Below are 27,971 nucleotides of genomic sequence, written 5' to 3'. Positions count from 1 at the left end.
TAATATGAATTTGTAAATGACGTAAAATTATACTTTTAAAAGGAAATGACGAAAAAGGTTATATTATACTATGTGAGGGACATTTTGAACGATTTTTCTTTAATTTTTAATTTCTTTTAACAAATAAATAAATAAAAGAATTAAAACATTTGTTACTGGCAGCTAGATAGATAAATAAACCAACGTTTTGCTCCAAATCAATTGCTTTTCTATAATGAAATCTATGTCAATAATGTTCTATTACCAAATATAATCTCAAGGTTAATTTTTCGTAAGCTTTAGTTTAGTTCTAGAAAGTCAACTTTAAGCAATTACCAAATTGAGCTCTTTCTAAAGCCAGCTTTGACAGCATAGGGCTTCAAGAATCACATTGGGTTCCAGTTGATCTAGCAAGACAAGAAATTTTCTTCTAAATGTAGCTTCAACTAATTTCTAAAATCTATTTGCAAGAACTCATTTTATGCAATATCGTATAATGTTTAATTTTAAACCATTTTTTCTTCAAGAGAGGAGACAGGAGGATGGATTGAGGGTTCAAAAGAGGAAATATAAATGAGAAGTATAGAGTTCGAACCCTCTCACGTACAATATTGTTAAAAAAAAAAAAAAACTGTCCTCAAGTATTTTCCTCAATTGTGGGCATTGTTGTAATACGAAATTTAATGTACCAAGCCACTAATTCAACCTCGTGCTTTTAATATGTAGAAGAAGATTACTACACTTTCATTTTTGAAAGGAGATGCGAAGTAGAGAAATGAACAATCTTTAATTTGTCTTCCAATAATTCTGATGCAAGTGACATTTCTGTCATCCATGACCTTGTTTGGAATTATTAAGGACCAAACGAGAGGGCAAAGATAGATTCAACAGTAAAGGTTTTTGAAGAAGGGTCATTACAAAATTTAATTACATATTAACAATATGGGCCAATTACAAAAGGAAAAGCTATTAAAGTAAACTAATCCAAGTTAACATTAACTCAACTGGGCTAAAAATAACTACTAAACAACGAAAGCCCCTATGGTCATAGCACAAAATTCACATCTTACAACAGTCTAGATCAGCAATTCTATCATATACCCAAACAATTTGCTTTGGATGAATTCTTAGAAACTCAACGCCAGAAAATGCTGCAACCGCTCGTTTAGGGGAAAAATGATAATACGGGCACTCATGTTTAAGCATGGCAGCGACTTGAGCACCAACAGCAGGCTCATGGATATTCTCAACCCTGGGAAATTTTGATTGGCAAATATCACTAATCTCGAAATTATTTCCGATGTCGTCTTTTCGGTTCAACTCTCTGCCTCTTGTCATCATCCCACTCTCTGTCATACATCCTGAAACATGTAGTCAAGACGTTCAGGAAAAAGACACAAAAATCAGTCTACAAGACAAAGGTCCGACTTTCAACCATGCTACAAGTAAATTTGAAAATCCCCAACTCAGCTCATTTCATAAACCAATAATTATTACGAACTCCCCGAAGTAGCGTTTGTTCTAAGGCACTTGAAACAGAAAACTCCCCTTGGGAAGGGCAGGCAGAGAATGACATTGAAAAGCAAACTCAACAGCATGAGAAAACTGCATGTGGCTTTGGATGAATCAATCAAAGCATTGCATGCTCAAATGAAACTTACGGATCAGTATCACGACGGGCTGTCTTGCTGGCTGCTTCTTTGCCATGCATCCTCAAACTTGGCTCCTCCAAGTACGCTGGGCGTTGGACCATAGCTCCCTTCCGGTCTCCTGCCCTATCCCTTCCATCATATGGTTGCGATAAATTTATTGCAAGGGGAGCAGCTGGAGCAGCTGGCAAATATTCACCAGGTTCTGATGGCATGTGGTCCCTTTTCAGTTTTCGCCTTTTCGCATTTGAATCTATATCCTCCTTCAGAAGGCTCACTTTCTCCCTTTCTCTTTCTCGATCCCTCTCCTCTACCTAGGAAAAAGAAGCAGAAATATATAATCAAATTCCATGTCCGCGAGCAAAAAATTCCGATCAACTTCAGGCAAGAATTTCATATTAAACTCCTGTTGCATGCTAATAAAACTATTAGCTCCAAAGGACATTGAAGAATTGTCATCAACACAAATTTTAGTTCTGTAGGACATTGAAGGACAGTCAGCCTCATTCTTAGTAGAAAAAGCAAAATAAGCAGAAATAAAATCTAAATGTACATGAATGGTAAGTGGTGAAACTGCAACTCTTCCTAAACCTACTCTTCTCAAAGACCAAAATTTTCTAGATGATGTAAAACAAAGAGAATGGACAAATAGTAACCAAAACTAACAGAGAGCATGATGACATGAGGTAGCACAACTTGCTCATAGAATTATCCTCAACAAAATGAGGTAAAAGAATTCATGCTGCCATACTTATGGAACTCTCACCTCATGGGCAAAACAAGACAAAAATGTAAATTTGTCTGTGAGAACTACATCTCACTCAAGTTTCACTGACTAAATTTATGACAAGTCCATTAGTCCAAAGCCATAGCAACGGTCCTAGAAATGAAAAGCTAGAAAGCAACTCTTCAAATCTGTAAAAAGTCGATTATATGAAAAGAATTTCCATGGAGACAAGGCATCCCTGCCACTATTCAAACCACTGATGCATTTATCATAGCTATACAGCCAAAAGGGCACCCGCACACACTTTAACTGCAAACTCCTTAGAGAAGTGAAAAGCCCCAATTTTTTTTTTATTGGCTGCATCACCTTGATAAAGTCCTCCAAATTCTCAGCAAAAACAACTACATGTCATGGCGGACACAAAACCAAAATTTCACTAGAACAATCAACAGTAGTATTTTACAAGGTTTCATAGAGTACTCGAGCAATGATGAATACCTTTATCAAGACACCATCTCGTTCTTCACGTTTTCTATCTCGAAATTCATCCTCTCTCCTACGCTTTGGATCATCTTGTAGTGGAACAACATTCTCTTCTGATCTTCTCCTCTCTCTCTCTTCATGTCTAGGGGAAAGCCTCTGAGCATGTCTAGCAGTTCCAAATCGTCTATCGGCATCCTCATCCCGTCTGTTTGCATTGACTGATTGTGGGACCATGTTAGGCGGCAATGGTGGAGGTGGAGGTAAATTTTGCCCATGGAAGCGGTCTTCATTATAGGATTTGTCTACCGAGGTTTCTGCATACCTCACTTTGCTCCTATCATCTTTGTTTCTTTCATCCTTAGATAGTCTATCAGAGTTCCTATCAGCAGCTCCTCTCTCTTGAGCTCTTTCAACAGAGCGTTCTCTTCCATATCTTTCAGTTGACCTATCTCTTTTTTCAGATAAATTATCATCCCCACGAGGTTTATCTACACGCTCCAACCTATCCCTGTTATCCCTGTCATGTCTTTCACTGATTTTATCCTTTGATCGATCTACAGACTTATCTATGGATCTGTTTGTCATCTGTTCATCAGTTCCTGGCTTCTCCACATCCACTGGGTGTGGTCTATCCCCTGCTCTGGCATCAATTGACCTCTCCTTTTCAGAGACTCGAACATCACCACCATCTAGATCTCTGAAATCAGTCTCTCCTTTCCGACGCTTATTCAATCTATCCACGTCTTCAGCAGGGCTGGCCCTCTTTTGAGGTTTATCACCAGATTTGGAGGACAGGGCAGCACCATCTCGCCGGGGAGAATGAATCAATGATCTAGAAGATTTTACCATATCTGAAGCTTCAGCATCATCTCTCACAGCAGAAACTTTGGAATCAGCTGACCTGGCATTTGCAATCTCCATTTTGGATTCACTGGCATGTTCAGCAGATCTTGTTGATGGAATCCCTTTACTTGAGGCAGAAACCATGTTATTATTGCTAGAAATTGCAGAAGAAACACCAGCAGTCCCACTTTGTTTGCCTTCAGAGATGTGAGAAGATGGATCTCTGTCGCCATTAGTGTTTGAAGTTCTGCCAACAGGTTTTACAGATTTAGTATCGTCCTTCCCATGATCCTGCTTTAGTTGTTTTGAGAGGGACCCAGCATTAGCAGATCGTTTAACTGGAGCTCTTCCCTGCAAGGAGGAACACACGTTGCAGCGAGAAGAAATTAAGTATGAAGACCAGAATAAAGCAGCTACCGAAAATGTTAAAAGCAATGCTGGAACATTAAGGTGCTTTTTGAAACCAAACATGACGACAGAATAACAAATTACTAGAATCTTCACCAGAACAACTGATCTCATACAATTTATCACATTATTTTCTTCTAACACGAAGCAATAGCCCAGAGGTGTCAAACCAGTACAAGAAGTAATATCTCATTTTACAAGATGCTTGTTATCAATTATGCTCAGCTCCCATAATATCGTTATACTGTTGAAATGCAAGCCCAGCACACCAGCACTGTGATTTCGGATGAATTAGAAGAAGAAATTGCACCATTTTCTTCTAGAACAACGATATCACACACAAACATCTAATGAACATGATGGCTGATTGATAGATCAGAGAAAATACAGTTCTTGTTACATATCTCGTCCCACCAGACTGTTAAAAAAGCCAGTTAAATCCATTCCGCACCAAACCATCTTTATCAGAACCAAAAATGCTTTACAAACAAGTTCTCAAAATATTATAAGATTTTCAGTCATATAGGAAATTTCTTAATTGATTCTAAGCTGAATGTCAGAAATATAAACGATATGCTGGATCCATATACTAGTTTTCTTCCATGACCTCTCCCAACCATAAATTAGGAATTTGGGTTTCAAAAGCGGAATTTCAACCATGTAGCTAAGACAGCAATTTGTAAAATAATACAGACAGAAACTTGCAGGTACTAGTGGTGTTGAGACTGTTTGCCAATGGTAAATGAACAGTCTTGGACCAAGTGCTGTTTTTAGCCACAATAATCACGGGCAACTGAAAGATGAAATTCAAAACTAGCATAGACATCAGATATTCAAAAGCTAATCAATTATTCCACATTGGATAAATCAGCATCCTCCTAATACTATAAGTTCAGCATATAAACCAGTTACTTAAATTCCAAGTTAAATTTCAAGAAGTGCACATCTAGAAGACTGCCAACCGGTCATAACATCACGAATGAAAGCCTGAAATAAACAGCAAAAAGATATGCGGCACATTACATTGAATCTACCATATTGAATCTACTGTGGAAGTAAGCCAGAATATGGATAATATGGACAAAGCACCGACATCGAAAGCCCCAGATAACAATCATTCACCAAAAGGTATTTAACCAAACATATACAAATAAGTCAAGCAAACTGAAGTCCAAATCCAAATGGTCTAATAACATGAGACATCATAATCTATCAATTCTATTTCACCCAGTTACCATCTCAATATCTATTAACATATGTAAGAGTACTGAGTCATAATAAATAAAAATCTAACCAACATGACATTAATCATTATGATGACAATAAAAACATGAATAATAAGAAACTGTGCTAGTCCAGCAATTCAGGTGCCTATTGAATGCCATTGTAATAAGTTATGCTATACCTCGGGTTCAGTGGACATCTTCACAGCCATTTTTGTGATATCCTCGGAAGACCTATTATTTGATTCATCTAGTTGTTTTAGGATTTCAGTTGACCTGGATGTCCCACTGTGTACAGCAGCAGATGGCACAGAGGAGTGATGTTCAGAGCCATTCACTAATGAACCACCTTTGGCTCTTGCAGATCCTGAATCAGATTTTAGTGCAGCACTCTCTGTTATCCTTCCATCAGCAGGTCTTGTTCTTAGATCTTTGATGGAATTACTATAATCTGAATGTACATTCCCTGCAGTAACACTTCTCCCTACAGCAGGTTCAGCCACAGAAACATGTTGGCCTGCACCATTTTGTACACCAACTGAATTTATACCTAAAGACTTTGAAGTAGCAACTGCTGCAGGCTTCAGGTCAAGGTAACCCATGCCAAATTCTTCATCTGTAACCCACGAAGACTGCCCAAATGCACCCCAAAAAATAATTTAAAAAAAAAAAAAACAAAGACAAGTTAGGCAGCCAATCTAGAGCAAGAAATAGTACTTATCCCAATGTTTCTATGCTGACTCCAAAAGCAACCAAGAAGACACATCTAAAACCTGTAAAAAAAAGTTAAAAATTTACCTTTCTAGCAGCCAAAGCAGCAGCAACACCTGTAGCCAATACCTTGAGATCCTCCCTTTCATCACCTTTAATTTTAGCTACCTGCACCACAGAAGCAATTGTTCAAACCCCAACAAGAAACTTATAAAAAAAAAATGCTGCATAAAAGCTGATAGTTTTACCCGCTTTTCAAGATTGATACCACTCTTTCGAGTCACAGGAAAAACACTTGAAATTTTGGTCAGCATGATAAGAGCATTTCGAATTTCCATGTACTCCGTTGATTCCAAGCACTGGATGAGTAGCCTTGTGATCCTCTGACTCCACTTCCAATGTACCTTCATGCAATCAGTAAGCCCAGTTATCCATTAGCAAGGTCCTTCAGACAAACTAATATTTAAAATGTATATTTCATCTAACATGCAATTTAAACTTGTTTTTCCACATCCATTATAAAATGTCTGTATGTAGTTGTGCACGATAGTAGCAGGATACTGAGAAAACAATAATGTCAAAAATGACAAATGAAGGAAAGGAAGCATACCAAATAAGCAGAGAAAAGCAACATGTAGACATACAAAATGTCAGTAAAAGGTACCGAGTTAACATGAGGAAAATCAGTCTTAACAGTCAGGAAATGCCAAATAAGGACAGAAAGCATTTAACTGGGTCTGATACTCGAAAGCAATTTATGAAGACTCAACATCAACTGCCAATTTCACTGCAACAGTTAATGGTACTACTAAAAATAATCAAAAACATTCATATTCTCCAAATCAAATCATGGTGGTATTAATCGGTAATCAGTAAGACAGAAAGGAAAAGAGAATTTAGTACACACAAGAAACAAACACCATGCATGTAACATTTGATCTGACCTTGATAAATTGGCTATAAGTAACACGCTGGCTGTTCGGATATCTGTAATAAACAGCAAATCCAGGCATGTTTCCACACTCGCGTTCATATATCGATTCATCACTCTAGGAAAGAGAAGAATTTCATCAATGCACAAAATTCAATAGTTCTGAGGCACGAGAAAAACAAAAAATTAACTGATAAGAAATTGCTCAGGTATCTAGTAAAGACAAGGACTGTCTACCTTCCAAAAGTAAGCAGTCTTTAATGTCTCGTACAAAAACTTCCCTAGTCGACCCACTTCATACTCAGTACAGCAACAAATCATTGGTTGCAGTGTTTTACATATGAGAACATCTATGTGATTAACGGTATTGAAAAATGGTGTGCCCAGGGAGTGCAAAGTATTTACAAACATGGCACAGTATACAGCATCAGGCATGCTAAATGTACAACGAGGGAATATACAGCGCTGAAGAAACTCCATGTTTATCTTTAAAGTGTCCGGACAGGAACTCAACCATGTATCTTTTTCACGAGTTAGGCGCCTACGAACACATGCAACATGTTCTTCATGCTTCTGGAGTTCCATTGTCAACCGATCTAAAGACTCCTGGATTCTCTCTTTGTCTTTCTTCCGTTTGGTGATTGCAGAACTGGAATTATCAGAAAGTTCTTCCAGAGCTTTAAGAGCAGCATGCTGCTTAGCAATTTCAGACTGGTAACGATTTCTAGGAACATAAAGATCATAAAGTGTAAGACCCCAAAATGTCGCATAGAGGTCTGGAGACAAGCTATTCCAGGCTTTAGAAGGCAACATTGTTCTGATTGTATCAAGAAGATCAGACCACCTGCATTTAATAGTCAACAAGAACTTAATTACGCAAATGATATAAGAAAAATGCTAAAAGTATAGTCTCAGAAGTATATGAACTCCATATTAGATAAAATCTCTTAACCAACTCAAGAACATGTTTTAGGAACAAAATCTCTTTACATCTATATTGTTAATATCTCCTCTCTATATTGATTACTTGAACACCATTAATGTCAATAACTTGGCGAGGTTGTTTAGCAACCACAAATTTAACAGACATTACAATCCTGCAACTTCCCTACAGGATGGTATAATATTCTCCAGTTTTACAACTTGTACAGAGAATACACAAAACAAAAGAAACAAAAAAAAAAAGGTTGAAGAACATTACGAAATAGGTTTGCGGGAAGAATCAAGATTCAGAAGTAAAGAGGAGGAAGCGTCTGCAGTTCCAGACTCCTTGTCAGCAGAGGTACCAGTGACTGCATCATTGCAATCTAATGGCCAGGAAGATTCCAAGTGGTTGTGGCACCGGAACAATCTCATTACAGGCCTATAAATTAAAAAGGCCACCTGATCCCGAAACAAAAATCACAAATGCCATTAAGGAAAATAGCATTCAAGACCTCATACAGACTGAATTGAATTATAAAAGGAAAAGCCAACGGGGAAAACCTCAGGATCAAGATGGTAGAGGTGCACAAGCTCATTAAGAGTGGGAACCAGAAGAGCATAAGCTGATGTTGGAGTCACTGCACCAGAGAGAAATTCCACATACTGTAGAAGGGTTCCGTGGCACCTATCAAACTGCTCACTAACCATTTTAATATGAGGTACAGCAGCATCTATGACAACCCTGCAAAGAAATATTTTACAACAAAAAGCATAACCATTTCGGCAGGAAATAATCATGCTTGGTACAATAAAATCAGTATGCATTGCTAATAAACCCATCAGAGTAATCAGGAACTATAGAGAACTAATTTTAACAGTCAGTTTCAGGACCCCGTCAATTTACTGACCCCAAACCAACCAAGAAGTCGACACGATAAATAGACCTGGGGGAATTGGAAAAGGGATACAAGAAGGTAAGTGGAAAATAAACCAGAATTACCCTAGAAGAAATTTGCAGTGCTCATCAAGAGTAAAAATTTTTAAAATTCAAAAAATAAAATAAAAAATCAAGTGCAACTATAAGTACCATCTACAGCAGCATGGCAGCTAAAATGTTGTTTTTCCAGTTACAACCCATATAAACAAAAGTCTAGCAGCTTACACTGCACGATGTTGTGCAATAAGTAGCAAAAGCGGAACTGCCAACTTTGGCTCTTCCCTGGGAAGCAAAGCATCTCTCAACCTATTAGTTGACTTGACTAAGGCCTGCAAAAATTGAAAAGCGAAGCCAGTTAGGCAAAGGAACTATAGTCCAGAGAATTTCAGTTGTTACCACAAAAACACCAGTACTTAAACATAGAAGAAAATACAACTCCATTACATTTGCAACATATGAAATGGCAGTTTAGGAAATACAAACTTCTAAATGCCCTTAAAAGAACGAAAAACAAAATAGTTATCCATAGCTGCTTAAAAGTATAATCAGGAAAGCTGACCATCCACCAGGTTATTTTGATAGCAATATATCCACTTTCTGTGCATGTTATATCAATAATAAGGTAGAGTGAAGAAAGTTACTTAAATTCAAGACAAAATAAGAAAAAAGAAATAGAAAGATCAAAAGAGCAGGAAAACCAAAGTATAATAACTAAAAAAATGCACACACAGACAGGAGATGTGCAGAAGCGACAATAGCTTTATGTTTAAAGCTAGATATATCTATCCTGTTTAGCTATTTTAAGTTGACAAACATCCAAACTACTGAAAATAATAATCAGAGTTGTGCCTTTGACCTTCATGATAAATAAAAATACAAAGCCTCCAAAACAAGAAGCTAAAATATCCAACTCATTAGTGAACTGTTGAACAAAGCCAATATCAGATGGTTCCAATCATGGCTTAAAATTTACCATTCAAAAATCAGTCGGCTATCTCAGGCTCAAACTATAAACATAAAGCAGACATTCCTCTCAAATTTTGTTCCACTTCAAAGATACTCTTCCCTCAAGAAATACGAAATTAAGAACAACAATGACACAAACTACAGTGTACCTTGTTATTCCGTGTTACTCCGAATGAAGTAGCCTGATACCGAAGAGTCTCACTTCCAGCCATGGCATCTAATTGTTCCTCAGTCATATTCTCAGTGTATTGAACATTTGCCATCTGCTGTATAAGTTCCTGCAGATTATCCATCAAACTCCATTTTAGAAAGCCTAAACTATAATTGCAATGAAATAAGTCACTAGATATAGAAGGAAAAATCCACTAATTCTGAAAAGCACCTGAAGGAGAACAAGCTCAATCCCGTTCCCCTTCTTCAACTGATTAACTAGATACTGGAAAAGACCCCGGAGTTCCATTGATGGGTACTTTTTACACCTAAGAGACAAAACAAACAACTTTAGTAAGAATTAAAAATTACATAAACTAAGTTGCAGCAATATTAAAGAAATCCTCTCAATCTTAGACAAAAAAAAAAAAATCAATCAAATATTATGATTTCTGTAAAGTCAACAAAACTCGTACCATTTGATTTTGACTCACTAAGCAAGAAAAACCCAAACTACATAAAGAATGTCAGAAAGGTAACCTCTTAGGAGCCGTGTTATGTTGGTAAACCTTAGAATACATAAAATTAGAGTTTGAAGCAGCATAAGCTGCTCTTGCAATATGGTTTTAGTTTCACAGGAACAAAGAAATTGCTTTCAGAAAATTAATTCACACAAGGCTCATATATGCATTTAGGTTATTTCCACACATTAGCTAACATAGTACTCCAGGGTAAACAAAAGGCCTCATACAAAAGTAACAAGGATAAGCGTGCAGCCGCAAGTTTTGGTCCACAAAAAAAATGCTTTAACATTCAAGAGCCTATTCCTTTATGTTTTTGGGTAAGGCCGCTCCAGAGTCCTACATGATGCCACAGAATTAGTTGATGAATTGTAGGTTGACTAGGTAGAAAGAAACTATGGTCCTCCTCCGCCTAATTCTATGGCCATGGAAAATGATATCCCTTACAAGCAACCCGATGAATACATAGAGCAAGTAACCAAATTAGATGAACTACCGTCTTTGAATAATTTAAGATGACACAACTAGAAGATAGATTCAATATGTCGATAGAAATAAGCAATCAACAAAAAGATATTAAACAAGTAAGCTTAACCTGCCTACATCTCTATTTTTGTTTCAAATGTAACTCAGAGATGACCAAAAATATGTCAAACAATTAAGCCCAGCTCAGGATCCTTAAATTTTTTTCGCATGCAACTAAAAAACCTATAAATAAGTTAAACCACCTAGTTTTCTTGCAGAAAGCGTTTCTTTGGTGACGCAAGACAACCCTAACACCAATAAATGAAGTGATTACTTATTTCAAAATAGTAAGTTAAATTTTTTCATGCCTTTCAAATCAAAAACATTGTAAAACTTGAGCTGAAAAAGCACGTTCGCAGTTGTGATGGATGAGACCATGAAAAGCTTTTGCCCTGAAGCTTTGGAGCATCAAAGCTAGAAAATTGACCTCTTCATAAATGAGCTCTAGACATTGAAGCTAGGCAGATGCTGAAGCCACGTATGAGGCATGCCTTTCCATTTCAATACTGGAACGCAGTATTTACCACAGGATGTCATCAAATTAAACTCAGAGACTAACAAATGCCTTCGACTTTGCCACCAAAACTACAATCACCAAGTAAGCATTTTGACTTTTCCCTTCTTATAGAACAAAAAACTATGATGTCCTGTCAGATAGGGCCTTACAACTGTAAACCTTGTTGTCAGTAAAGAGATATACTTAAAGAATATTAACATCCAGCAACCACCCAGTGTCACTCCTCAACCAAATGAACCAAGTTTTTGCTTTCAGGGTGCATGATCGATCTTGCATCATTAAACTAAATTCAATTGTAGATCAGAATCTACCAAAGCAAAATCCTAGATTTTGAAATCCACCAGATGAAGAGCATAGGCAGCATCCAAAACAGCTACTATGCATTCATCAATAACCACAACAAACAAGTGCCTAAAAATCCAACACCATTCTTCGAAAATAAACTTGCATGATTATTTTTTTTTGCACATGACTGTGTTCTGCCAGTCAAACAACTTCTTGAGCACTTAAAGGACACTACACCAGAAAGCTGTGTGCGCATCTAGGGGTAGCAACTATTATCTCCACCAGACATCCATGAGCAACGATCTTTAAATGGTAAATTCAACAGTTTGTCTTCATCTGCAAAACATCTAAAGTGTCGACATAGACCATGGAGACTCCCCCACCTGGCTTTGCTAAGATCTCAACCCCCATAAAGGTAACGTAGGTTGCACTTCGGAAGTGAAAAAGAATATAAACATAACAATGCTGCCATAACAACTGTGCCTCTCAGTCCTTTCCCCAACCTCATGAGCACTGCCTAATCTGTCACATTGTGCCTCTCAGTCCTTTCCCCAACCTCATAAGCACTGCCTAATCTGTTGCATTGCCTCAAAGCTCCAGATCACACAGGTTCATCAAAGGTCAATCTGCAACCCAATAAATTGGGTAAACCATCCCATGGGTCTAAATTCTGTGGAAAGGAGTAAGTGCGCAATGCAGTTACAGCAAATGCTATACCAGTTCCTGGACCAAAATTTCTCAATGAGCATTATTCACCACCAAGCAATAACCCTGTGCCACCCAAGCCAAACTGGAAGGAAAATAAAGGGAAAAAAATAAAAAGGGAGGACATAGCAGAAGGAAAATGATTCAACCACCATTTCTGTTTCTTGACTCTGTGGAAGAAATAGAAAAGGATGCTAAACAACAGTTGATTCAGAACCAAGGCCTCTTGATGAACTATAGTTGCAACAGATTTGAAATTATATTCTATAACTTCACAAATATAAAATAAAAGATGACGCTAACAGTGAATGATTGTCACGCTCAAGAAAACATAAGATAATAAATAAGTATACTGCAAACATAAAGAATCCATAACAGAGTAATACAAGGGGAGAGAAGAAAACATACAAGTGACCCCAAAATGATGCCAATGATTGAAGCCAATCTGATAAATTAAGGCCATCGTCCTTTAGCTTCTCACGGCCAGCTTGCGCCAAACGTTCAATAACAACATATTCCAGAATGTCATACTCAAGCTGTTAAAGCAGACAATGAGCCAGCATTAAGCACATTACAAATTATAAAGAACTAGATCAATAGAAAATGACAATGAATCAAAAAGTTAAATACACATTATCCCCTTAAACCATCTTCAAACAACCCCCCCCCCCAAAAAAAAAAATTGTATTAATTCTAGCCATCTCCTTATTGAAATTAAAGTAGACCATGAACATATCAAACAATAAGACCATGCCAAGAAGACACCGCATTCCAACAAGACTTTGCTTTGTCACTTCTATGCACAAAACCATGTAAGTGCTCATCAGAGCACTTTTTTTGTCTCACACAAACTTCTATACGCATCAAGCAAGAGGAATTCAACAGTGTGTTTGCACACTGTAAAGACAGCTCTAACCAACTTGAATAAACTTTAATCTTTTGCAATCACTACATAAAGTGCTTCAAGACATGATAGTTGGACACACATTTTTCAGTCAAATGGTTAACTACAGAAAATTACACTGAATTGCAAATGTCTATCATATGTACACTTTCTTTAAGTTGATTGTGCTAATTGTGTGGAATTCAGACTAGCCATTTGAGAAGGTGTACATGTACACATGCATGCCCATGTAAAGCACATCCACAGGAGATTTCAAATGAAGGTATAAAGGTAAAATTACAAACGAAATTATTTTGTCTTTTCTCCATATGAAGTACAATTGCTGATCAGGTTTCAGCTGAACAAATTTAAGTTACAAACGGATGATGCAACATTGAGTGATGATTATCACCCAATGCAGAGTTAGATATAAACTACCATACTCTAGGCACAGAAAGGCAGCATAGTATGCTATGTAAGAAAAGCATCCAGTAGTTGTTTGTGCAATTATCATTAAGAAATTTTACTTGTTTATGCTCATTGCCTATCAAGCTGGTATTTTTGTCACAAACTTAGTAGGATAGGCAATTGTCATTAAGAATTTTTACTCATTTAAGTACCTTGCATATCAAGCTTCTGTCACAACTTACTATCACACTAACCAGAAAACTAAGTACACCATATTGGCCATGAAAATGCAATCCAGGACAAATCACATGTACTCCCCTCTCAATTAATAATCACCAGAAATTTTGGGATTATCAATTGTCACATGAATTATTCACAAGTTCCTACATGTTACAACTTAAGCCCAGGGGAAACACTGCACAAGATATCCAGGACAAATCACATGTACTCCCCTCTCAATTAATAGTTACCAGAAACTTGGGGATTATCAATTGTCACACGAATTATTCACAAGTTCCTACATGTTACAGCTTAAGCCCAGGGGAAACACTGCACAAGCTATCCTGTCAACTAAAGTTTTCAATGCACAACCTATCTTGAAACAAACATTAAAATTTAGACACATAATCTGAAGCTAAGGTTGAAAATTAGATTGCTTAAAGTGGAAGCAAATATTCTCAAATAACTTTTCAATTAGCCTGTTCAATATAGTTTACATGCAATATAGTACAAGGCATGGAATAGTAGATTAAGGTTATTTGTGCAAAATGAATCAGCTGCATGAGTTATTCACATCATAAACTCACGCAGGGCACCTAAGTTACAGCATATATATACTTTGAGAAGTCTTAGCAATTAAGTTTATTGCAAACATACGAGACCAATTGAAAGGAGATGTTTAACTCAAATCAAGATAAACATAAATATCCAGCAGAAGCCACACCTGAGTCAGGTATTTAAATGCATCCACAACAGGAGTAATCATATCTCTATAGGCCTCTATCTGCACCAAAAAATGACAAAAAAAATAAAATTCAAAGACATCTTCAGACCCAAAATCTTCAATTGAGTGCAATAAGAAACTTTGTAGCAAAATACACAACCTGATGAACAATTGTCCGAAGCACTGTCATTGGATTAGCATGAGCTAATTTTGCAACCATTCTTCCAAGTTGTTTCAGATTTTCTTTTGCAAGGCGTTTTAAGATCCTCCTTGTGTCCAACTAAAACACCGAAATAACCAAATTTATACAAGGTTATATAACATGAAAAGATTAATGCAATTCATTCCCACGTATTATGAACTTGCACCTTTGCTGTTTGCCTCGCAGCCAAAATCATCGGAAGTTTCTCGTCGTCTTTTTCCCATTCACCATATAATCGATATCGTGCCTCATAAGGAAGGAGACTCAACAGTTCCCAAATCTCCTGGCCGACCGCAGGATTTGCAGGTATCAACTGTAGGGAAGGAAGTAGGCATATTCCAAGTGCTTCCTCAATCCTCAACCTAGCATCCTTTAGGTGGAGACGAGGAGTCCGGTTACCACTAATAACAGCAGTATGAGAATTGAAAGGTGCATCATTATTACTGCAAAGTTCAAGTGCACAAAGATAATAGCCTCTCAGCACTCTGCAGACCTGCTTGGATAAGCCAAAAGTTAATCCTGTGCTTACTGCAAAAACAACCAACAAGAAAAAAGAACAGCAACATAACAAACACTACCTTCTGCAGCAATAAAGTATCCCGATACAAATAAGGTCCAGCAGACACAAGCATCTCAAAGAGCTCCTTAGGAAGGTCAATGAAAGATCTACTGACTGACGTACTTGTAGCCTGCATCAAGTCAATACCAGCACCAGCAGAGGTACTATAACTAACAAGTCGCATTTTGCAGACCACCTCATATGCTGCAGATATTGATTTCTCAATGAGCCTGAATAAAGAAATGCAAGGTTAAGATAGATTCTCGATCCAAAGAGCATAAATGTCTCATACAACAAACGAAGCAGCAGACTACTCGGCCAAAATGAAATCAAAGAAAACCAACCACAGAAAACAAGAGAAAAGACAATAAAAGTACAGCATCAAATTTAACTCCAATCTATATATCCCGAGATATTAGTTATTTACCTAAACAGACCATCACAGATCTGAACATGCTCCACTGGGTTAAGTCTTGCGAGACGTTCAAACAACATATGAGCATGATACCTGGAGAACAAATTTACAATGTCAGTTCATAAAAGACTAAACTTGCCTTCAACACTCTTCCAAAGCTCAACAGAGGAGACATACAATACAAAGTTTAATATCTCTGGAGCAACCAAAAATATTGACTTGCTTAAAGTCAAAATGTCAATAGGACACATATAGAAGATATCAAAGACAAATAAATATCAGAAACTGAGTTTTTCTGCATTAATATAATTAGAGGTACAATGTCAAGAAACGAAACAGATTTTCTTTTTAAAGAGTGCTAGATCAACTAATGCTTCTGAAATAATTTGATATAACCAGGCAAGTAAATGAAATTCATGATTTTGCCACTTCTCAACTGAGTAGATCATTCTACAAGCTCTCTGCCCTACTAGGTTGTGAAGTAGTGGCAGAAGGCAGGTGAGGATGGTGAGGAAGCAAGAGAAAGACAGAGAAAGGCAGAAAAGGGCCCACAGTATCATTTACAGCTAAACCAATTGCAAATTTAAGTGATAACAAGTAAAAGCTGGATACGTATTTTCAGGCTTCATTTCCTGTGTCATGTACCAAATTACACAAACCATGCTCAGGTAATCCAACATCACCAGGGTCTCATTAATTAACCAAAACCTTCAATAAAGTTTAGATAAAGCTTCTAGAAATCCAACAAATGGCCCTATTGCCCCAAGCTAAACTTGACCCATGACCAAGAAAAAAAATATATAAAAAACCATTTAGAAGACATTATCAAAATCATTTGGCAATAGATTCTCAAATAGTTATCCAGCTAAAATCCCCATTTTTTAAACAAATAACTGAGGCACTTTAGGACTAAAAACGCCACCGAAAAAGGGAATAAAAAGTTAATCACATTAACCTACAAGATGAAGCTATATTTCAGAATCACATAACTTAGTTGATAAAAAAAGCATACGGCTTTGTTGAGAAAGAGAATGATGAAACAAATATGGAACACAAACACACACTCAAACTCCATATATACCTCAAGCAGATAAAGTAAATAAAACCAGCAAAATTAGGTCACATCACAGGCACACAACAAAAGCAGCCATGCATATGTTGGAAAAAATTCTCCAACTAGGGGAGCAATGTTATCTGCAACAGCAACAACAGACGACAATCTTAAAATTACCAGTCATCAACTGCCAGAAATCCCATTAGCAAGCCCAGAGTCTGACTGTTTTCAAGCTCTGAGGATCGCTCAGCAACTGCCTCTCTTTCAATGTCTAAAGCAGCAAACAGATCGACTGTCACATCACCTTGTTTATCTTCATCCATAAGATCCTTTCCAGTAGCAGCAAGATTTATCTTTCCAATTTTATTAGCCTGTTTCAAAGCACCCCCATGCCATATAGATGTCAAAATATAAGCCTGTTTTAAAGCACCCCCATGCTACATAAATGTCAAAACAGAAGACATCATTTTTTTTAAATTGATGGGTAAATGTCAAAAGATAAGAGTTCAAATTCTTTACTAACAATCTTCCCCCTACCCCTTCCCCAAAAAGAAATCCATTTCATAAACTATCACACAAATTTGGCATTGCATCAACGAATACTCATGAACTAAAAACTAATGGATGTAAATATGGAACTGTAAAACATCAAAACAGGAAAAGAAAATCAACATCAATTCGGATGCTGTTTATTCCAAAAAGATAGATGACAAGGGACCGATGGAAGCATATAAACAAAATATCATGGTACTTTCCAAATTTGATTTTCATTAAAACTGTATATAAACCACAATACCTACTTGAGATAACTCACTCAAAAACGAAAAATGATTCCCAGAAATTGTATTGGAAAACTACCTCATCGAGTCTCCTAGCAGAAAAAGTATTATAACTGTCAAATGCCTCCTCATCATCGGGTAGTAAATGAGAATATCTGAAACAAGTGCACAGTTTAGTCAGGTTAAAACAACAAACCAAAACAAAGATGCTCGACCCACTAGAATGAGTAGGTGTTGGCCAGTTACAACAACTATGAATAAATGAATCACAAGAAAATACATCATACTAAGACTATAGAATGGAAATTACCGTAGCAAACAAGGATGTCTTAGTCTAGGTTACCAAACGCAGAAAAACAAGGGGAAAAAAATGAAAACCTGTCATTTGGCACAACCAAATATTGCTCAGGACAAATAAAATAGGCCGCATCCTTGTTGCATTTAATAAGAATTATACACAGATCTCTCATTTCCAATCTCCAACTTATATTAATTGTCATACTCACCAGGGTCAGAGAAATAAATATGGTTCTAAGCAGAAATCAGAACTTCATGCAATCATATGCTTTTTGTAATTATATGCTTTGTATAATCAGAACTTCATGTAATTATATGCTTTCTGTATAACAATTAGTAATAAAGAGGAGTTGTCTAGTAAGCATCAAAGATCCTCCTAGGGTGTTTCAGAAGCACAGAATGAAAACACTTCGGATTCACTTAGGAGCTCAAACTGGGACTCCCTAAAGGGGATTCACACAACAAGGGACTCCCCCTAATGAGGGAAATTCCACGAGTTATACCTTATGAAGGAAATAAAACAGATAACCTCAATGGGGATCGGGATTAGCATAGGAAACACAACTCCTTTGACAAATATCTCTTATCCTATAAATTTAACACTACCCACAAATTTACAGAAGGTACTCCAGATATCATGTGTATAATTTATTACTTCAATTCTACGTTTTCATAGTCGTTTGCTGATTCAAACATCAGAGGTTCGAGGCCTAAGATAACCTTGGTGCCTCATTTTTCATGCGTCCAGCTAGATGAGCAAGTGGACTGAATACAAAGGTCATTTTGCAGTCCGTCACACTAAAGTTAGTCAGCCAGGACCAACGCTGATAAGTAATTTCATTTCACTCAGAATTCTAGATTGCCCAGCAAGTTACAGCTAATGTACAAAATGTTTGAAGTGGACAACACTGCAATAATCTATTATTTAAATAATGCCAGTCACCTTGCTGGATGCATTGACCAACATAGAAACGTGGTCAAAGAATTAGGTTCCATGAAAATCTCAAATGCATATCTCAAAAGTATATTTAAAAAAATAATAATAAAGTTTCCCCAACCCTCCGCTAGTAATACTATATTTTACACCTCAAACAATAACATTTGACTTGAAGGCACTAAAATAAGAAGCTTTGATGGGTAACGATTGAGTAATATTAGAGAAACAAAACTTTGTTTTCTGAAGCCAGGTAAAATACGTCAATTGCATTTTGCAAATATTAAGTGCCACTATGGCAACTATACCCACCATAAGTCAAACACTGGAAACCAATTAAAATACAATGATTACTCATATGTTTTAAAAGAAAATCTGAGATTTGAATCACATGTTGAAAACTTTGTTAGGTTCACATCTAAATATCCTCGAGTCCAAACACAAGGTGACAAGAGGCAGCTTTTAAAATCAAAGGGTACCACAATCACACACAAAACCAGGTGGGAAGGAAGACTGAGAAGACTGAAAAGAACTGTGAAATGCAGAATTCCAAGGCTGGTGAATGGATGGGACAATAAGCTAGTATACATGAAAAAGCAGTACAAATGCAACATACATGCATGCAAGCTAATAGTTACCATCAGCATGGCCAAGCAAACCAATATTCAAAACACAGATAAAAAGCTTACATGCTATCAATATCAATGAAGTCTTTCTTAACCAACAAAGCTGTCAGGTGATAAAGCCCAGTTGGTACTGGATAATTGACTTCTAAACGCTGGTAATATTGGAACTTGAAACCCAGGATTTGAGAGGCATGAGACTGCAAAGCAATAGAACAGCCATATTGAATGAGCATTTACATAACAGAAATACTGCCCCCAAAAACTTGTAGATATTTCAAATTCAAATAGAAAAAGGAATTTGCAGCATTAAATGATATCAGAAACGATTATAGTAAAAGAAAGGTAATTCGAAAAGCCCCACACCTTGGGAAAAATTGGAATAAGCTCCAAGAACACATTGTTATCAGGCTGAAGTTCAAAGGATTCTAAGACCTACAGATTAAATAAATGCTAATAAATAACTAAAAAAGAAAGGTAAAGAAGATAACAATAACGATTATATTCAGTACAAAATCCCACTTGACTCACAATGTCAAACACACGGTTTGGATCCAGATCAAAGTGTCCAATCAGCGACTGCATGTGATTAATTACTTTAGAAATTCAGAAAAGCAAAATAAATCAATTAGAAGAAACTCACGAGCAGGTTCCAACCTTAATGTTACCCACTAGAGCCGCTGACCCATTTTCAGTTGAAGTTTCTGGAATTTGACAAAGAAGAGTAGCCTATACACAGCAACTTTAATTTAGAATGTGAAAGTAGTAAATTAGTTAAAACAGTTGCATAATAACGCAAAATCAATCAAAGGAGGAAATAAAAGAAAAAATGAGTTTCCACACTAAATAAATAAAAATGAACAAACCGACCTTACACCTGACAAATGCATAGTATTTCAAAGAAGCATTATCCATTATTGTTGACAAATTTGGTGTGAAGATTAAAACAATTAAAGGAGTATATTCAATGAAACTCAGCAATCAGCATTAGATTCCAGAATTCAAACTTGATCTTTATCTAATGACATCTTAAAAAGTAGAATGGTTATTAGAGTTCTTGTCTGCACTTAACATATATTCAAAACACTAAAATCCTCAGAAGCAAGAAAGCAGAATGCTTGAAAAGAAAAAGGAAGTCTGATTAAAATAATTCCATGTCAAATCTGACAAAGAATGTGTAATGTCCTAGCAAGTGATAAACAGGCTACAGTAATACAACAAGGCATAACAGAAAAAATAGGCAAAGCTGAGTATGTAAACTCTGAACACATCTGTATTTTAAGGAACATACATGACATACAGAAGAAATACTGGCCTCCGATTTTGTTGTTTAGACTTTCACTAGGAAACATAAGTATGAATTTTACAGTGCAATACATACACTACTCAAAAAACAACACTAAAATAAGTTTGGATTGACTATTTTTTCAAAAACAAGTTTTTCAAAAACAATAAAAGTTATAACAAAGTACTCTAAAAGATAATCTAAAAATTAATTTAAAATTTTTTAAAATTTTACCAAATATCTCAAAATAAAGTGCCAATAAAAAATATTCCAAAATATTTTCTAAAAATATTTCAAAATATACTCTAAAAACTCTGCTACAGCAAAGTTTTTCAAAAACACCCCCAAAAACAGCTAATCCAAACGGAGCCCTTTTTTGAACAATCATGACATTAACCTAATTCAGACATACCACGTAGGCTAAGTCAAGTAATATTAGTCCATATAGTGGGGGAACTTTTGACATGTTGGAATAAAACTCTACTATTCAAACTAACAAACCATGACTTAGGGACATTGCAAAACAAATAACCATTGGGTTCAAACAAAATTTTCACCAAACAGGAGACATAGTCCCACGCAATCACCATCTTTAGACATTTTTTAAAGCCACTAGTAACACCTTCTGTACATATCGTTACTAATATTTATACACACGAGTTAGAAATTCCAAGTGTCGGCAAAGCAAGACAACTAAAAGTAGAGAACAGCCATCGACTTCCTCTGGACTCTAACTGTCACGTTGAAGATCTGTTTAATTCCAAGTGAAGAGATGTACATAGTGTGGCAGGAAAAGAAATAAGAAGGAATGTATATAGAAGAATACCAGCTTTGCATATCCCTCGCTCTCTTCTCTGAGAAGATTAAATTTTGTTTGCTGGTAAAGAAGTCGAGTGTTTACTCTGACCTAAATCCATAAAAAAGGATATGAGGAAATATGTAAGAAGACCAACCAAACTCATGAGGTGCAGATCACCCCAATTGTACTCCCAGGAAAAAATGAAAGTTTCAAAAACTAGAATCCATAATAATATCTTTCAAATTTCCTTTTAGTAACTAGAAAGAGATCTAGTCATATGGCAAAAGTGGCACTCACCTCTTTTGATTTCAGATCTGTAGCCTTTATCTTGATCATTTCAGACTCCCACAAAAATTCTTCCTACAACACATGAAGAAGACTTTAGTTTGCTTTCTCATACAAGCCCAATTCTTGATTTATATTGAATACTAAGAAGAAAGCAATTATAAAAAGGGACCTCACAACGCTCTTGGAAAAATCTTAATGGTACCAATGCAGATTCCACCAGCCATTTTGCCTAAAAAGAAACCATTAAAAAATCCACAATTAATAACTAAACAAAAACTGACATGAAAACAATAAAATATCATCAACTCAATAGACCGAAACATCTTCAAAAACAGAACTTCAAACTTAAATATATGCCACAACCGTAAAATGAGAACTTGATCTTAAAAGCATCAATATTTATGTTCTTAGTTTCTTTGAATTTCTCAAAGATGTAAATATTCTTCTTACATATGGTCAGTTTCAGAAAGAATTGTATACTAAGATAAATTAGGAAAGGAAAAAGAGGTGCCATTTTGCTGAGTTTTACTGAAGTGTCTCCACAAGGGCATTCTAGAACAAGGACATAAACAACAAATTGCTTTTTTCACTTGGTGTACAAGCTGGACTGAATTCTACCTGCTAAAGCTTTTTAGCAAAAGGGAGGCTGGTATAAATACAAGGATAGTACAATACTAATCACCTGCTGTTACCCAGTAAATAAGCATCCAAACACTTGAACGGTTGGAAGCCATTAAAGATGCCACAACTCACAACTGAGAATAGTCATGCCCAGGAAAAAGAATGTCTCAAAAGGCAGTTAATACTGGCAATACTTTGCGTGCTATGATAAGGAAAGATCTGCAGAGCCCCCAAGAGCTAAAAAACCAGGAGGCAAAGCCATCAGGCAATCATTTGGGTACTGAGTTGGAATGGAATAGAAGTCCTTCAAGAAAATATAATCCTTGCTATGGGTATCATTTCCTTTCATATATCAATCTGATAGGAAATAGCCTCCTATTTGAGCATAATTTTTATCTGGATTTCATAGGTCATCTTACCACTTAAAAAAACCTCAGTACAAGAAAAATATTCTAGTATATACAGATCAAGCATAGGCTTATTTTCCGTATCACAACATAGATTCCAGCAAAAGTAAAGCATAAGCAACAGGTTCCAAGAAGGCAGAACTCATATGCATACTAGGCATATGAGCCCCAGAAGAAACCAAAATAAAAATCAACATAACCAACAGTCAAATGCAAAAGCACTTGGAAACTAAAATGGATTCATCAATTCAGAGTGGAAGAGGCTTGGGCATCAAATATTCTCCCAATTTATTATCCAAGGCCAGTGATTTCTGTGGGTAACAACCACCTTAAGATGCTTCTAACATTCTCAGTATGTTATAAAGTTATTGCAAATGTGTAATAGTTAACATAAAGTAGCCCAAAAGTAACCAAGGAATCCTAACAGAAATTGTAAATAAAATAAATATAGGTGAGGATAGAAGATATTTGAAACAGAGCACAATCTGGTACTACCAGCTCCGAAAATTCACCTCCATGCTAACAAGCATATAAAATTTCATTTTTCTCAATTAAAAACAGAGAGGCTTCAGAATAACATGGAACAAAAGACGCTCTGCATCTGAATTTATTCTTCCATCCAAACACTACAACAGTCCCTGGTCAACAACAATTCCTAAGTCTAGTGTTTCTTCAAGGAATAAAAAGAAACTTAAAAACAGAATTGAGGATAACATTCTCCTCAGAAGGTCAAAACTAATCGACAGAAAAGACAGTTTAAAGGATGGCAAAACCAAGCTTTGCCAGGATAAAATGGACCAAAACAGGTAAGATTGAACATTACAAGATTCCTGATATATTCAAAACATTAGTGATGATGGGTTGATTGATACTTCTTTTCCCATCCTTTAAGGTCATCAATTATCAAGATAATCAGCACACAAGTTGCTCAGAGAAAAGAGCTGCATTGAGGGGCCTAGGAAGCACAGGAATTAAAAGAAGAAATCCACAAACAAATGTAATCAGCATCGACAAACCCCAGACTAACTAGCTCCTCTAGTTCCAATGCTGGCAAAAAAAACATGAGTACAAGAACACAGCTCTGATGGCTACAGACAAAATTTAATACTCTATCCAACATAAACAGTTGCTGAAGGCCCACACTGTTAGCCAATATTTAGCAAATTAATCAGAGAAACATCAAAAGTTTAATGGAAACTTTAACCTACAACACATCTATCTTATCATAGGGGGCAAAAAAAGGATGTAATTACACTTAGAATGTGCAAAAAATAGAGAGCATCATTCATAGATAATAAGATTGATAGTCACGCTAGGACCTAGTTCACATGTGTCAAATAGACAACAGCAAATGGAAGTAAAACAATTTTTCTTTACAGAAGTTCAAACACTGCAGTCATATAATGCCAAAAAAAAAATTCATACCATTTATGGCAAAACCTCAAAATTAAGCATGAACGGATATTTTTATGAACTTGTTCAGGATTAGGTTAAATTAGTAAGAACTCTCTCTTTTTGGGTCTGCCATCAATGTGTTTCTGCAATTCTCTTCCTTTTCATGATTTCTTTATCCATAAAAGAATGTAGGCATAAAGGGAAACTGGCAGGATTGCAAAGCTACTGCTTATAGTATGTACTCGGAGCAGACAACTCAACCTTGTCCCTAGCAGCATAAAGATTAAAGACATTAGGCATATATTAAACTCATAACCTCCTCGGTCGCAATAAACCAATCTTCAGATTGTAAGAAGGTTCACCATTTGTGCACTAAGAGGAATATACCCCTTCCATAATCTTACCGGTGTCAAAATGGGTGACTCGGGCAGGTTTGGGCGGGCCATAATTGGGTAATGGGTATAATTGGGTCAACCCATTTACATCCATTTAAATAAATGGGCATAAATGGACATTTAATAAATGGGTAAGAGTATACTCAATTAACATTTATGACTCACTTAAAATTCTACTTATTCTTTCAATTTTTTTGCATGTTGTTTGACAACAAATAACAGCATTTTTTTGTTATTAGATTTGTAGGAAATTCAAGTTTATCTGCCTAGCCAGCACTAAATATTGAGTTTAAATATATAATTATTTTTAAATGGGTATAATGGGTGAACCTAGTCAACCCACTACCCACCAATTAAATGGGTTTAATTGGTACCCATTTAGACCCATTCAAAGTTAATGGGCGGGTTTGAGTGGGTTAACATAATTTGGTTGCAAATGACACCTCTACATAATCTAAAGAAAGTAAAGTATGTCTGCTTACTGGAAAAGAATATTAAAGCCAAATGAATTCAACCCTATTCAAACAGGCCACTCATGAGATCAAGATATGATACTTCAGACCGCATCTGTACTCACCAGCTTTATAAGCCGCAAGCGGTACTCTCCCGGCATTGTTAGCTGCATCACACGCAAACGCAGAACATATCAATACAATCTATTGAGAAAGCATGCTAACAAGCTACAACCACAACAATATCTTGAAATCAAGAAAAGCAGTAACTGCAGTATGTAACACAGAAATTCCAATATATTACTGTGCAGTCTGCAGCATTAATACCTAATGGTGTACATTCAAAGAACCAACAAAGGTGCTTGAAGTCTTCCAAAATAAGACAGATTTATCAATTTTCTAGTAGTCTCTAAAGATTTAGCTTAGGCTGTATTAGTGTCATAGAACCAGAAACTTGTGGTTCAACGTTCTAGGGTTTGGATTGCATTCCTGTAATTTCAGTTATCAAATATTTTACATTTTCTATGATCATCTCTATTTCAGGTATTCGGGGAATCCTTCTTTATAGACGAAATATTCCTATTATGTCAATGCCAACTGAATCAATGTTATTAGCTGTGAATTCACACTTTTTGGTATTTGAAACAAACAAATGTCAGGTTAGCATTAGCCATGCTAAAATCAGAACCAAATGCACCTCAAGCAATGTTTAAAAAATGCAAGGACTATTAAAAAATTGCAAGCAAGCTTTTGTCATTACAGTTTCAAGCAGCACATCAATGGTTTCTCTTTCAGAATCAGCTTTTTCTGCTCAAGTCAAGATAGAAGCAAGAGTCAAAAGCAAGGCGAACACATCGAAATGGCTTCTAGAATAAGAAAAAAGCTATCAATCGGTCATTTTAGACAACACAGTAAAAGAGAGAGAGAGAAATGACATTGAGCGTGCAAAGAAAGAAAATTGTTATCCTCCAAAAAGTGCTTGTAGATCACTTAACTATTTCCATAAGTTTGAAATGAAAATCTGTAGCACAACAAGGACATTAGTTACAGTATCACTGGCACAAATTCAAATTCGGAACACTTAATTAAGTACCAAGACAAATGACTAACATTCCAACAATTACAGCCTGGATAAGACATCCTAAAATCCCCACAATTGAACTGACCCAGATGCCTTGCCTTCTACTAGTTTCATCCAATATAACTCAAAAAGATCGAAGAAACTGTTAATTCGCAAAATATGTCCCTTTCAATGAGGAGAAAATGCCAGTCCTCCAAACATTTTGGCTTCATTTATAACAACTTAACCAACATGCCACCACCCCTCATATTCAATCTAAAACGAGTAGAGGCACCAAACTTCTGTTTATCGCAACACTCAAAAACACAATCACACGGACAAAGATACACACATCGATGATCAGTACCAAACTTAGTAGTAATACAAAGGAAAATCGCTTAGTCTAAACTTAAGTTCCCCAACTACACGCTACTGAAAAAAGCAAGCATGACTTGAAATACATTAAGAAAGAAGTTAATATAGGGAAAATCAAATAGGACTCAAATATTTGCACAAATAGCAAACAGTATGTCGAGAAATGCTTAAAACTCACATCTTGAGCCAGTTGGGTGACAACATCCGCGAAATTTGACCCCATTTCTTCCTCCGAAACACAGTCAGTGAACTCCACCGCTTCCAACGCCGCTTTACACTTCTGAAATGGCAACTCCCCTCGAACCTAGAAATTTCCCAAAACCAAAAAGTTCGTAAAAATAAATACAAAAGCTCAATAATTAATTCTATCAAATCTTTAAGTACCAGGGTCCAACAGAGCTCGTAGAGGAAGCGGAGAACAGGGACAGAATTGGGAAATTTGAAACTGGAATTCCCATTCTTCAATTCTTTAACGGATTCTTCTGTTATGTAAAAGCAATCCACAGGCGGGAGAGACATTTTCCTTCTCCAAGAATGGAAAACTCAGCTCTAAAACGACTGGAAGTTGGGCATTGAAGATGAAATTACGGAGAACAAGCAGCAACTATGTGTGAGTCTGTGTGAATTCTAGGGCTTCGAGGTATTCAGGGGTTTTCAAGATGATGAAGAAGGGTTTAATTTTTCTTTTAAAGTGTTTTTTCTTGTTTTGGCTTTTAATTACCAGAGGCTTTTATCCTTTGGGAATTTTTCAAAGACACCAACGAAAATGACGAAATAAGTCGGGGTTAAATTTTTCTAGATGCAATAGGACGAATAACGCATTTACATTTTAATATAAATTTTATGCAGAAACGAGTACTCAGAACTTTTTTTATTTGGGTTAATTAATCTACCATTGTCCATATCACAAACAAATCTTGGGCCCTAGTTTAGAATATTTAAGAGGTAAAATTGGAAGCTTAATAAGAAAGGAATTCCCTTTTATAACAGAAAAAAAAAAAGAAAGAAAATGTAGGATGTAGAAAGTGGATAGCGATGACGGATATTTGTAACGATCGGTGTTAATCTAGTGGTCAATAATCCAGTGACCGAGGAAGGTTTATTAAAATTTTTTCTAATATTAGATTGAGAGTTTAAATTCTATACCTAATAATTGAGGATGCAGAAGGTGTTAGAAGGATGGGAGACGAGGTTAAAAAAAAATGCATCAAGACCTTTAAATCTGTAAGTGAACAACCTTAGCTACTTGTTTTTCTACTACATTATGGGGATTGATAACCTTTTTGGTTGGAAACTTTTGAATTACATGGCTT

The 27,971-nt window shown here is 36.2% G+C and overlaps 1 protein-coding gene across 2 annotated transcripts; it reads right to left on the bottom strand.

Annotated features, from left to right (window-relative positions):
* Positions 1–860: 860 nt before the first annotated feature.
* LOC113717669 (THO complex subunit 2) lies at positions 861–27,676 on the bottom strand. 2 transcript variants are annotated; one of them, XM_027242446.2, is made up of 31 exons: positions 27,043–27,676; positions 26,837–26,962; positions 25,349–25,390; positions 22,123–22,182; positions 21,963–22,025; positions 21,693–21,773; positions 20,239–20,310; positions 20,113–20,160; positions 19,948–20,016; positions 19,648–19,781; positions 17,807–17,882; positions 17,126–17,319; positions 15,907–15,987; positions 15,499–15,709; positions 15,087–15,413; positions 14,879–14,998; positions 14,719–14,778; positions 12,893–13,020; positions 10,164–10,260; positions 9,931–10,059; positions 9,041–9,144; positions 8,440–8,620; positions 8,156–8,337; positions 7,192–7,798; positions 6,968–7,072; positions 6,272–6,427; positions 6,111–6,191; positions 5,495–5,944; positions 2,854–4,032; positions 1,641–1,942; positions 861–1,340 (listed from the first exon to the last, which is right to left on the bottom strand). In XM_027242446.2, the coding sequence occupies exons 1-31, from the start codon at positions 27,175–27,177 to the stop codon at positions 1,271–1,273; spliced, it is 5,670 nt and encodes a 1,889-aa protein (XP_027098247.2). In that variant the 5' UTR covers positions 27,178–27,676; the 3' UTR covers positions 861–1,270. The 2 variants fall into 2 exon arrangements, with proteins under 2 accessions (XP_027098247.2, XP_071926978.1); XM_072070877.1 differs by lacking the exon at positions 19,948–20,016 and having other exon boundaries at positions 27,043–27,324.
* Between the last annotated feature and the right edge of the window lie 295 nt (positions 27,677–27,971).

This window comes from Coffea arabica, chromosome 11c (assembly GCF_036785885.1).
Source record: "Coffea arabica cultivar ET-39 chromosome 11c, Coffea Arabica ET-39 HiFi, whole genome shotgun sequence".
Taxonomy (NCBI): domain Eukaryota; kingdom Viridiplantae; phylum Streptophyta; class Magnoliopsida; order Gentianales; family Rubiaceae; genus Coffea; species Coffea arabica.
The sequence above is the reverse complement of the archived record's forward strand: the minus strand, read 5'-3'. Positions and strand labels throughout refer to the sequence as shown.